The 13,288-nt window shown below is 46.0% G+C and overlaps 1 protein-coding gene across 1 annotated transcript; it reads right to left on the bottom strand.

The window, feature by feature from the left end:
* Positions 1-252: 252 nt before the first annotated feature.
* On the bottom strand, positions 253-12,927 carry snx27a (sorting nexin 27a). The gene is made up of 13 exons (XM_079749695.1): positions 12,412-12,927; positions 9,538-9,769; positions 9,091-9,283; positions 8,213-8,277; positions 7,874-7,978; positions 7,579-7,657; positions 6,286-6,449; positions 5,327-5,416; positions 4,591-4,740; positions 4,308-4,436; positions 3,616-3,675; positions 3,400-3,448; positions 253-2,127 (listed from the first exon to the last, which is right to left on the bottom strand). The coding sequence occupies exons 1-13, from the start codon at positions 12,708-12,710 to the stop codon at positions 2,057-2,059; spliced, it is 1,686 nt and encodes a 561-aa protein (XP_079605821.1). The 5' UTR covers positions 12,711-12,927; the 3' UTR covers positions 253-2,056.
* Between the last annotated feature and the right edge of the window lie 361 nt (positions 12,928-13,288).

Below are 13,288 nucleotides of genomic sequence, written 5' to 3'. Positions count from 1 at the left end.
CGCGCGCACGCACACACACACACACACACACACACACACACACACACACACACACACACACACACACACACACACACACACACACACACACACACACACACACACACACACACACACACACACACACCTCGGCTGGCTTTTACAGACTCGTCAGGGCCACAAAGCAGGGTGCAATGCTGGTACAGAAATAAAAGGAAATAAAATAAACAAAGTACATATATATAGAACATTAAGAAAATAAAACAATTTAAATACAAAATTATACCATATTTATTTTTTATAGAATGTATATGTTTACCATAACGTGTTGATTAACTCATTCTGAAATGTGACATTCAAAACAAAAACAAAAAGACGCAAACCAAGACGAGTTGAACCTGAATTATTCATTCGTTATTTTCGGAGAGACTAAGTGCGAGTTGTTTATTTCCGTTTTTGATTATGACTGCGCGACGCTGGATAAATAAAGCACTATGGAATTAAATAGAACACTTAATATATTAAAAAGACACTACATCCATCCGTCCTCCCACAACTATTAATACTCTCAACGCAAACGCGGCATACAGTGCTCTCCGGATCTACGAGAGAGCGAGGATGTCCAAATTAATGTAAAGATAAAATGTATGCCGTCTTTCAAAATTGTCGAAATACACTTACAATGTACTAACATTCAAACAAAACGAACAAACACTAAAAAACGACATGCGTTGACTGAAGGTAAAACAAGAATCGCTCCTGGCCTCCCCCTGGAGACACGCGGAAACACACGCACACACCTAATACTGCAACATGTGAGGGGAGGACCCCCATAGCGGTCTGCTGTCGGGCCTCAATGCCGTGTTGGCCTTTTCCCTGCTCTCACGTTTAAACAGTTGGGAGAGAAGACTGGCTCCAATGGAGCGCTACTACTGTGAGGGGCCGGGGGGGCTTAGACGGTAATGGCATGTTGGAAAATGACCTCACCATAAGTCCACTGTGTGGGTTGACAGCCGGCACTACCGGGCAACCGTTTGCGTTCACACACTGCCCTCTGCTGGCGCGTTGAGGTAACCGCAGCCGAATCTACATTGATCAACAGCCTCTGAGCTCTTCTTAGGACTACAACGGTCACTTGAAAGAATAAGTACAGGAAGCTCCTGGCCCCTCCCCTGCACCACTAAATGAAAAGTAAAACACTTTACTCAACTGACGACGTTGACTCAAACTTCAACCTAAGCATATTCTTCTACATTGTGTGTACGCCAGTCGACCGCAGACAGACACCCAACGGGACAGGGGGGACAGACACGGTGGATGGGTGGGTAGGGCGGGCTGTAGGAGACAAAGCGGCCACCTTTACGGCTCAGTTTCCGCTTGCCTTTGGTTCCGTTCGATTCTGTTATTCGTTAATTTGTGGGAATTTAAATCTAAAAAATATTAAAAACAAAAAACGTTTTTCTGGCGAAGCAACCGTTGTGGACGTGTTCCTGGTGGAACCGGGCACCAGTCAGCCTGGGGCGATGGCTCCTCTGCAGCGGCCAGCGGCGCTGTGCTGGGACACTGCCTTGGGCACGTCTCTCTGAAGTGTAGAGTAGGTAAACTGTGTGCTGCTTGCATAATTCTCGTCCGTCCCATCATGTTATTGGATGCATAAATGGAAATAGTGGAGAAGATATGGGTCGGGGGTGGAGCGGGGGGGTCCTCCATTTTTTTTCAAAATGAGAAAGCCAGTATTATTCCCCTTCTGCCTCGGCTTAGGCTTCCTTCTGATGCGTTTCCTGCTTGCATGCCTGCTTCACGGCCGCGGGCTGGGGGTGGCCGCGGGCAGAAATAGATCATACAAAGGGTGTCCTCACGGTTGTCCTCCCTTCTGGTTGTTTTTCATTCAATTGCCGTCTCTGCAAAACCCATCGTGACGTCCTTTGTGTCTGACGATGCAGATGAGGAGGAGGAAGGGGGGTGGGGGGTTGTAAAAGCAGTAATAGCTTGAATGGAGAGGTTCTAGTTCCCATGGCGATTAAGTTCAGGGGTTTGTCGTTTTCTTTTCTTATGTTGTTGGGTTTGTTTCGTTTTTTTAGGAGGTGGCGATCTCGCCCCCTAGGTGGCGCCATCCCTTCTGCTGCGTCTTGAGGGGAGGCAGGTACTCTGTGGATGGGAGGAAGAGAGAACCACTGAGAGAGTTGGAAGGGAACCACGATCATCCGCTCAATAACTCATGTCATGTGCCTTATGTAACCTAGCAACAGCAGACGGTCCTAAGTACTGCAATGCTGGGGGAAATAAACATTCAAATCTAATCAAATTGTGGACTGTGACCAGAAACCTCTCCCAGTATGGACATACTTGGGTTTACTTGAAAACCATTTTGAACGTTTCCTTTAAATAATGCCCTATTCATCTTCATTTCAACAATTATGTTACCTTAATTTTCTCAAAATTTTGATGGGAATGCTAACCAATACATTATACTTCCATTTTTACCCGTGTCGGGAGTTTTAGTACATAAATACGTATTAGGATACATATACCAATATGATCAACATTTCTCTAAGATTGTCCTGATGAAACATTTTCCCAGAAGCCCTGCGTTTTCCATGGGCCACTGCTGTACTTAAACACAGACTATAGACCGTCTCTGCTGCAGTAGGTTGATATGCCCGAGTTATTACATAACTATAGTCTTATGCATTACAGTACGAAGAGCGAGGAAGTGATACCAGTAGTACGTTCTACATCACACGGCATTGTGATCCTATCAGCAGGGACTTTTGCATGTTAAGTATTTGGTGGTTTTTGAGTCCGTCCCATGCTCTAAAGCATTATTAATATTATTAACATACCATCCTCCCTGGCCAGGTCTCCTGGGTCATTTGTAAGGGGGAAGTAGCCCCACAGCCCTATGCTTGCGCTAACATTACAACGTACCAACAGGGTACCGTAGCACAGCCTGCAGTCTTCTGCATGCAGTGGCTGCAGTTGTATGCTAATATTGCCATTCCCCCAATGTCCTTCCATGCTGACCTTTGAAAACAATTAACTGTTGTGTGGTGGGCAGTAAAAAGGGATTTAATATCAAGTCGAACATTTGACTAAATATTTTCAAAAGCAGATGTTTTACTGACAATGATGTTGGTTGTCAATTTTTCCAATGAGTCTCAGTCGACACACTAAAGGGCGATTTTAGATTCACAGTGTGTGTGTGTGTTGTTCCAATGTCAGTCAAACTCCACAGGCTATTTTTTCAGACTGATCAGTTGACTTAATTACACACATTAAGAACCGTTTCAACAGGACAAACGGAAGCTAGATGGTGCGTGTTGCTGGTTGAGTATAATAAATAACCAGGACTGACGGTGTTGTGACATTCATTTTTTTAAATAAAGATTCAAGTACTCCTGCATGACGGCGTGTTCTCACCACTGTCCGTGCAGTTCTTGTTGTCTTTGTCCGACTCCTCCTCCTCCACCTGACAACAGATCATCACGCAATGAGAAATACGTCAGAACAAACAAAAGAGTCTCCTGATTAGGCCTTGCAAGAGCCGCTTATCTCGCTTCTATTCTGAGGGGGCCAAGTTTAGCCGTGCATTGTTGGAGTTCTGAGAATGCGAGAGGAAAGAGGCGTGGCCCCTACCTGCTTCCTCCTCTTCAGCTCACAGAAGACTCGCTCAAAGCACTCATGCATGTAGTTGAACTGAATTGGGGGAGAAAGGGAGAGAGAGGGAGAGAGACAGAGAGAGAAAGATCAAATAAGTAAATAAATACATGAATAAAACAATACCTTTACAACAAGCGGATACTAAGTATGAACCAGCGGAGAAATGTGAAAGGAAACAAGCGTCCATTCCACAGATTACGGCTGCTTTGTTGCTTGTGACACACACACACACACACACACACACACACACACACACACACACACACACACACACACACACACACAGTTTAGTCTCTAAATGTGGTTGGAAAGGAGTTTAGTGTCATGTGACACACAACCAGGGGAAACAATGCACGCGATCATGTGAGACGCATGCCTAACATCACAGAGCAAGCATGTACCCTGAGTGGAGAGGCATTTGTTTGGGGAAGTGATTGATGATGACATTATCATGAGCTATGGAATGGTGCACAATGGATATACAATGGTATACAATGGAATCGAAGACATTCCATTGTACACCATGGCAAATCAAGAATGAAGTAACAGAGATTATTTAAAAAGGGCCAGTAGAAATTGCCTCAGAGCCAGTATGTTTCAAAACACTGAAGAACATACTGGCGCGCAAGGCCGCTTGTGTCCACCTTTAACCCTGGCCGGTGACTCACATAGGGCGTAAAGATTTTGACCCAGCGCGGCTTCTTCTCTCCCCGGGCGTACTCGAAGCAGAAGGCCACGCCCTCCTCGTCCGTGTCCCACCGCTGCATCTCGGCCCACTCGAACGCGATCACCTGGTTCTGGAGAGGAAGACCACCGAGTGAGTCAGTCCATGTAGTCAGCCAGTCACTCAGTCCCTGCAGTCAGCCAGTCACTCAGTCCCTGCAGTCAGCCAGTCACTCAGTCCCTGCGGTCAGGTGAACCCACGTCTGTCTGTCTGTCTGTCACACACACCTCCAGCGTGCCGTCCTCGGTGCAGGCGTGCAGCTTGAAGTGCTGGATGCTGATGGCCGTGATGACATGGCCCTTCCTCCGGGAGTCACAGGAGCAGTGGGGAAAAAGCAGCTCGTTGTAGCCCTCGCAGGATCGCAGCAGGCTCAGGTACTGAAACGCAACACAGCCCAGTTCAGCTACCGCACCGCTGGGCCAACATACGCCCCCATTACAACACTACCTTTGGGGCATGCTTGGCATATTCCCGTTCGGTTCTGAAATGGAATATGCTACATTCAGGAATCTAAATGCTTTGTTTGTGTTTGGGTTGTACTGTTGTTTGTATGTATTAGTTGTTTGGGTGGTCGAGTTGAATTGCCTGTGTTTGTATGGTTAAGTTGATTGTGTTTAGGGGTGGGTCTGTTGTGTGTGTTTGTGCGGTTCTGTTGTCTGAGTTTGGGCGGTTCTGTTGTGTGTGTTTGGGCGGTTCTGTTGTCTGGGTTTGGGCGGTTCTGTTGTCTGGGTTTGGGCGGTTCTGTTGTCCATGTTTGGGCGGTTCTGTTGTGTGTGTTTGGGCGGTTCTGTTGTCTGGGTTTGGGCGGTTCTGTTGTCTGGGTTTGGGCGGTTCTGTTGTCTGGGTTTGGGCGGTTCTGTTGTCCATGTTTGGGCGGTGTATTTGTGCTGGTAGTGGGAAGGGGAAGGCCAATGCTCCCCCACACCCTCAACCACCCAACAAAGACAGGCCTGTGGGACTGACCGCAGTCATCTTGCGCTGCTCTGCCAGCTTCTGCAGCTGGTAGGAGTTGTCCTCCATCTTGATGAATCCCTTCTTCACATCGTCCAGCGCCTGCAGGCCGAGAGAGGAGGGGGACAGAGGGCATGTAGGGATCAAACACTGCCACCGTTTCTGACCATCACCAAGAGTGTATTTTAAGACATACGGTAGAAAACCCAAATGTATAGGTGACCGAATGACAGAGTTGCCATTGGGCTAACAGTAAATATATTAAAAGGAGGAGCTTGATATCCTTAACCTGCAAATGGATATATAGATTCCTAACCAATGCAGAGCTCAAAAATATATTTACAAATAGATAGCAGTCTAGCCAAGTGGCCCCTCATCCCATGAAGAGGTGTTCCGTGTGGAACACAGGCAACTAAACATAATAACCACAGTCTTGGTAAGGGTGGATAATAACCACAGTCTTGGTAAGGGTGGATAATAACCACAGTCTTGGTAAGGGTGGATAATAACCACAGTCTTGGTAAGGGTGGATAATAACCACAGTCTTGGTAAGGGTGGATAATAACCACAGTCTTGGTAAGGGTGGATAATAACCACAGTCTTGGTAAGGGTGTATAATAACCACAGTCTTGGTAAGGGTGGATAATAACAGCAGTCTTGGTAAGGGTGGATAATAACCACAGTCTCGGTAATAATAAATAACAACCAGTTTTGGTAATAATTAATAACGCCCAGTCTTGGTAATAATTAATAATAACCGGTCTTGGTAATAATAAATAATACACAGTCTCAGTAAGGATGATAATAACAAGAGTCTTACGAATGATGGATATCAACATAGTAAGATAATGAGTCAGTCAGTGGCAATGATGGACTATCAACATGGTACGGGTAATGGCAGACGGCCACTAGAGGCTTTCTAATGATGGATCCACATAGTAAGGTAGTCTGATGATGATATGGATCCTCACCTGGTAGAAGCAGTAGTGCAGGGCCAGCAGGTTGTCCCGCAGCAGCTCCTCCTCCTCCGTGCTGAACAGCCACTTGCGCAGCGCGAGGCACGTGCCCGGCACTGCCGAGGTGTAGTTCTGCACATACAGCTTGTGGGGGAACTCGTTGGGCGCCAGCTTACGCACTGCTCAACCAGAGCAGGCGAGAGACAGAGACAGACAGAGACAGAGACAGAGAGAGAGACAGACAGACAGACAGACAGACAGACAGAGACAGAGAGAGACAGAGAGACATAGAGACAGAGACAGAGAGAGAGACAGACAGACAGAGACAGAGACAGAGACAGACGGAGACAGAGAGAGACAGACAGAGAGAGAGACAGAGAGAGACAGACAGACAGAGGATAAGAAAACAGGAATTGAAAAAAGGGGAGAATGGGCAACAGAGAGGTGCCGACCCATTGGAGGAAGGTCATTTGCTATGAAAACCATCCATCTAGAAACTCAACTCTTTGTTAGCTGGTTGGCAGGCTTGCAAATGGTATGCACCAACTGACTGCAACAACACTGTAATAAGAGCCGTACCAATGTTCCTTTCTTATATGGCAGATGTCGCATCTAGCAACAGTAGGTGTCACATCACACTACAGTGGGGGACACATCACACTACTGTAGGTGCCGCATCTACCCACAATCTGTGTAGAATCAAGCTACAATAGAGTTAGCATCTGGCTACTGTAGGTGTAGCAACTAGCTACAGTAGATGTAGACTCTAGGTACTGTAGGTGTAGCATCTAGTTACTGTAGGTGTAGCATCTAGGTAAACTTACAGCAGCTAGATGCTAAACCTATGTACCATTTGTATATTTGCATTACATCTGGATACAGCCATATTTCTCTTCCAGCAGCATCCTTGATTTCCATACGATTGGACTAAATTACCTGTTTGCATCAGACCCCCATCAGCTTATTTGACTGCCTTTTGACGTATAGCTGTATATATATTGCCCTTCAATAATTGTTTGACCGTAACCGAAGTTGCTGCAGCGAAACTATGCCAGCATCTGCTGGCACAGTCACAGCCTTAATGATATGGTGCAGCACTGCACCTATAGCAGAACTATCCAGCAAGCATGAAACGGTATACACAATATGCATTGCACTCAATCTTCAATGCTGAAAATAGAAGCAATACTACTTGAAGGAAAACAAACTTTACATCTTTACTTAGTGAAAGGCGCACAGTAACCTTCTTTGAAGCTAAGGCTGCAGTATAAGCCCATGACCAGCCTCGATAAAATAGAGTTATTTTACCAAACGACTGGTTGATGACCTCAAAGAGGGCGAAGTAGCTGGCCATGATACTGTCCATCCCCACCTTCATCATCAACGCCTGAAAGGAGAGGAGAGAGGAGATGAAACCACAAACACGCAATCCCTGCATCACTTGGGATTTGCAAGCAATTATGTCTATTAGTACAAGGTGGTGTATTTCACCATTTTGTGTTTTTGTCAGAGTGAGTGAGTGAGTGAGTGAGTGAGTGAGTGAGTGAGTGAGTGAGTGAGTGCGTGCTTGCGTGAGTGCGTGAGTGAGTGAGAGAGACTCTACCTGGTAGACCTGGTCTGTGGTGCTGTTCTTGCGTATTCGGACAGAGATTGTAGTCTTGTCTGGAAGCGCTATTCGTAGCTCCACGTCTGACACGCCGTTGTAATTCTGCACCCAAACAGTGGGTCAGTCAATCAATTATAAGTAACAAGCCCAAGGGTATGAATTGGAAAAGTTGGCACATTAAGGAAAAATTATCTAAAGAAACAAACCTCAAATCAATAATTGCAAAATTGAAAATGTGAAATACTGCTCTTTGGTTAATAAGAGGGAGAAAGGGCTGTCAGATTGGTGGTACACTATTTTTTTTTACCTACATAGTAATGAAAACACCAAGCGTACCTCATCCGATTCAGAGAGGAACTCTTGCATTATGTCGCTCTCCCCGATCACCCGCACTGAACAGACTGGTGCGAGAGACACAAAGAGAGAAAGAAATGAAGAGAGAGGAAAAGGAGAGAGGAGGGGCAAACAATTACGAAAACTAAGTTCGAAAATGAACGAGGAAAGGTGGGTACACATGTCATGCAGTGTGTACCCTGTGACCATATATCCAGCGCTCACACCACCAGCATACATGAAAGCCGCGGTTAATTCGGAAGCAGTTTATTTTTGATAAGAGATGGATGACAGTGACAGACAACTGGAGGGCAGATGGGATTTTGCGTCAGCTGTAAACGAGTCATACAATGAAGGAGCTTATTTGAACTGGCTGTCCTGTGTGATAAATGTGTAAGAAACAGCCACAATAGTGGTAAGATTCCTCGGCCTCGCCCACATCACCCACTGTATTTTTTAACAACGGGAGAGTATAGAGTGGTTTATGATGGTTAGAGCAAAGTCACAAACAATGATGGTTACTTTCATCGATAACATTACTGTTTTTTTTCGCTATTCAAAGCGCATTGATTGGGAACTGTTAAAAGGCAGAGGATGTCCCGTTTTAAAAAATGTACCAATGAACATCAGCATCATAAGTTGTTTTTTTTCATTCATAAAAGAAATTCCGTATCCACAGTGGCGGCGCAAGCCAACCCTACTGGCCTCTTTCTTATGGATCGGGTTCACTCACTCACACACACACACACACACACACACACACACACACACACACACACACACACACACACACACACACACACACACACACACACACACACACACACACACACACACACACACACACACACACACACACACACACACACACACACACACACCTCTCTCCAGGTACTCCTCCAGGCCCCGGCGCCGTGCGTCCAGCTGCTGCTCCGAGAGGGAGAAGGGCCACTTCCCGGGCAGCTTGGGGAAGGTGTAGGTGGCAAACTCCCTCTTCAGGTTCTGGTGGAGGATGGAAAACTCTCGGTAGCGCTTGGAGCACAACTGCCTGCCGGACATGAACACGTTGTACACCTGCGTGGACGGACAGCGGTGATGGAAGGATGGAGAGAGGGAGTGCGAGAGGGAGAGAAAGAAAGGGAGGAACGAATAAAAAGATTATTATACCTACATATATTAAACATCTTTTTTTCCTTTTTTACTAAATAGTCCATTTATTTTTTAATATAATATCACTGTATATTCAAAGGCGCCCCGCCGGCCACATTGTTTTCGCAGTGCATGAAAAAGTATAAGCAGGCAGGTCAGCCTGGCGGGAGTTTACTCACCACAAACCTCTCGGCGTGCTGCTCCACCTGCTTGTAGCTCGGCACCGAGATGGGCACCGCCTGCTTGTCCCCGTAGTCGTAGGTGGGGTTGATGGCGCCCTCGTCGCCGGCCTCCAGCCCCTCTGCCTCCTGGGCCGGCACCGACAGTACGGCCAGCACCAGCTCCTTCTCCCCCGCCCGGATCAGGTCCACCACCTGCTTGTGCGTGGCCCCCTCAACGCTCACGCTGTTGCTGTTGAAAGACGCGGGCAGTGAACAGAAAGGACAGGGGCCATGGAAGGTCGATGGCTTCATTTGTGTATTTTTGTTTTTTATACCCTGAACCCATTTCCTTGTTTTTTTCCTTCAAGGCGATAGTATTTGTATGACAGTTTCTCGCTTTTACCTGGTGTTTTGTGAACACAACCCCTGTCATTTGGGAGATTGTTTTGGCATCTGTACGGCAGTGAACGACTTCAAATGCTAGTGCCAAACTGTATATAATGAGAGTGTTGACAATACCACATTGGTGGCTCTACATTCAGAGATCCATCCAATTCACATGAAACTAAAATGCTAATAAATACTTGTAACAGATCCCATCGTGAAAAGCTTGACTTCTGCATGGGTTTAGTGCAACAAAGCCAGCTGGGGAGCCTCTACGATAGCCTGTGTGGCTGTGAGCTACCTAAATCCTTAGGGCACTTGCTGAGGCCAGATGGAAGCAGCATCAGGTGTCCTTGCTGATGGTCGAAAGAGGACCACGAGACAGAGGGAGGGAAAGTGAGAGAGGGAGGGAAAGCCCATGCAAGGATCCGTTTGCCCTACGGAATACGTCTCACCGTTCATTCACTCAAACCAGTGAGGCCCAACAAAACGCGTTCTTCTTTTTGCATGGAGATGTAAACGGACCAAATGTGTCAGTTGATTGTAGGAAGAATGTTTCAGCATTGCTCTGTTGATTTCTTCCTATCCCCTAAAAACACTGTACTTCATGCCCACCTCACAGTTGCAACTGCATTTAACACAAAGTCATTTATTATTCGATCATGATTATTATTATTTCGTTAATTTCATTCCAATCACATTCAAGTTGTTTCCAATTGTCTCCCCATCACCAAGTACAGTAAAAATCCAAGACAAATCAATAACTGATTAAATGCAACAAACAATGACGAGTCAGCAGAATCCAGTTTCATCAATGATTATACTAGATAACAAATGCCCTTGCTGTACAAATTGACAGCAGCAAACCTGCTGACACATCTGAAAGACGACACCTGATGACTGCACTTAACCCTCTCTTGTTTCTTGTCTTAAGTCTCTGTGAGACGATCAGGTTGGTAAATGAGTCACATGGAAACTACGGAGCAGGTCCTGTGACTGGAGAAGCTCAGCAGAAAACACTTTATGCCATCTCAGCAAATCAGTGTTCCTTGTTCCTTTTTCACTTCTTCTTTAAAAAGGTTATGCTTTGGCGTCCTATATAGAAACATAATAAACATGAATGGGATGCCACTCCCAATTAAATTATTTAAATGAGAAAACCTTGGTCTGCTACTCTACGCTGGACAGCGGGTGTGATGTCAATAGTGTCACCATCACAGGAATTAAATATCTCTGATATTCATTGTGCAAGTACAGTATATTGTGAGAATCTAGAAGGTCCTATGGCCTTCCATTGATGATGATGTGAACTTCAACTTCATTCATGAGCAACTCAAGATTGCAGGGCCCAAGCAGCCATTACCTGGCAGTGAGAATCAGCTTCCCACTTAAATGTAATCATAATTGGGTTGAAATTTGCTTCACAAAGAGCTTGATGCCAAACAAGCCTCTCGCAGCCACATGACATATTGCAGAGGGACAGGATTGAGAGGATTCTCATACGAATGATACTGATATTTGGGCATGGAGTAGAGGGATACAAACCAAAAGCTTGGGAGTGGGGCATCCACCACAAACGACAAATAAAACCAAAGATCTGACCATTTGATGTACTGACGTTAATTCTCCTGATTTGGACATAATTGCTACATACATTGCTGTTTATCAAACAGGAAAATGTTAAGCGCTTGAAAAGCACATAACATGTATTGGGTGCTTATAACATAGTAACAAACACCGTTACGTGGAAACTGAACATAAACAATAATGGCTTAAAGTAGGACATGACACAGGCTATTGTTGTCTGGTCCATTAAAATTAGATCCCAAAACAGAGCCAAATATGAATTTAATCGGGATTTAAAAGTTATAACAAGCGACTGCGCCAGTCAGGCTAAACAAAACATTAGCTGCCAGGCTAGCTGCAAGAAGCTAAAGCTAATCAACATGCACAGTCCGCCCTCAACTTATGCAAGCACATTCGCTTGCTTCTCACAATGACACTACAACGAACTGACACAGTAATAGGGTTGGGAACACAAACACCATGTCATTACCCTGTATTTCAACTATACATTTTGTGGTTAAACGTTGAGATAGCTTTGTATTATCCTGATACCCAGGCATCTCCCGTCTTTCGATGGAATGCCTGGGAACGGGATGCTCCAAATGAGCGATACTGGCACCAGTGGCAAGAGAGGGCGGGACTTCGATACATAGGTATAGCGACAAAAGGCAAATATCCGTTTCTGTCCAATCTTTCAGGTAATGCTTTGTCATAATTTATTTATTCTGTGAGTCATCGTTATAACAGTAATATTATTGCTCAGGGGACTTAACGGTCCTACATTGATCATAGGAAGTCAGAGACCGGAAAATGCGTTGAGGTCGACCGGGAAAACGCTCAAATTCAGGCTCCTCTCTCAGTCTAGATTTGTGTGGCCATCAAGCGTTAGCCAATTAGCTACCTGCCTGCGAACATAGTCGGAATTGATTAATGCACACTTACACTTCAAGAATCCTGTCACCCTTCGATATCCCAGCCCGGTCTGCCGCACCCCCGGGTAAAACAGCGCTGACATGCTGAAGGGGGGCATACAATTCCCCATTGATGCTTCGCAGTTGTCCTCCTTCGCTCACTTGACCACGAACATTGAAACCATAGCCAGATTCCGACTTGACAATCCTCACTACCCTTGGACCTGACGTCAGCGTGGTTACATTCTGACCCGCGGTACCGACATCGGGTCCGTTACGGGTTGCTGGAGGGAGAGCCGACTGGATTTCATCGCCTTCTACATCCGCCATCTTTTAAACAGGGCCTAACCACCCCTCCACTCCGTGTCTTCTAGCAATTTCAAAACAACACACGCTCTCTCTGTGTCTCAGGCTCAGCTTCCCCAGACCGACGCCGTTGTTAACCCCCCCGCTCTCAGTCGCATCACGAGACACAACCCAGCCGCACAGTCAATTCACCGAAATAACGTTGCAATCTGAGGCATCGCGGGAACTTTCCCCGCGAGTACATTTTTTAGGGTTCTAGCAATTTAATCGAAAGTTTTAAAGTCCTCTCTCTCTCTCTCTTGACTCAAACCACACCAGCCACACACACACACACACACACACTCACTCACTCACTCACTCACTCACTCACTCACTCACTCACTCGCTCACTCTCTCTCAAGACTCAAACCCTTCACACCAGGTGTACACACACACACACACGCACACACACGCACACACACACACACACACACACACACACACACACACACACACTCTCTCTCTCTCATGACTCAAACCCTACACACCAGGTGTACACACACACACGCACACGCACGCACACACACACACACACACACACTCATGACTCAAACCCTACACAC

The sequence above is a fragment of the Pollachius pollachius genome (genome assembly GCF_949987615.1).
Source record: "Pollachius pollachius genome assembly, chromosome: 13".
NCBI lineage: Eukaryota > Metazoa > Chordata > Actinopteri > Gadiformes > Gadidae > Pollachius > Pollachius pollachius.
Note: the sequence above shows the minus strand (reverse complement) of the source record. Positions and strands in the feature narration are given on the sequence as shown.

Excerpts from the sequence above, each read along its gene's own strand:
- snx27a (XM_079749695.1), bottom strand. The coding sequence starts at position 12,710 with ATGGCGGATGTAGAAGGCGATGAAATCCAGTCGGCTCTCCCTCCAGCA. Across the intron at positions 7,979-8,212 it reads TCCTCTCTGAATCGGATGAG|AATTACAACGGCGTGTCAGA; the intron begins GTACGCTTGGTG and ends GTTTGGGTGCAG. Across the intron at positions 3,676-4,307 it reads TCAAAATCTTTACGCCCTAT|TTCAACTACATGCATGAGTG; the intron begins GTGAGTCACCGG and ends CCCCCAATTCAG.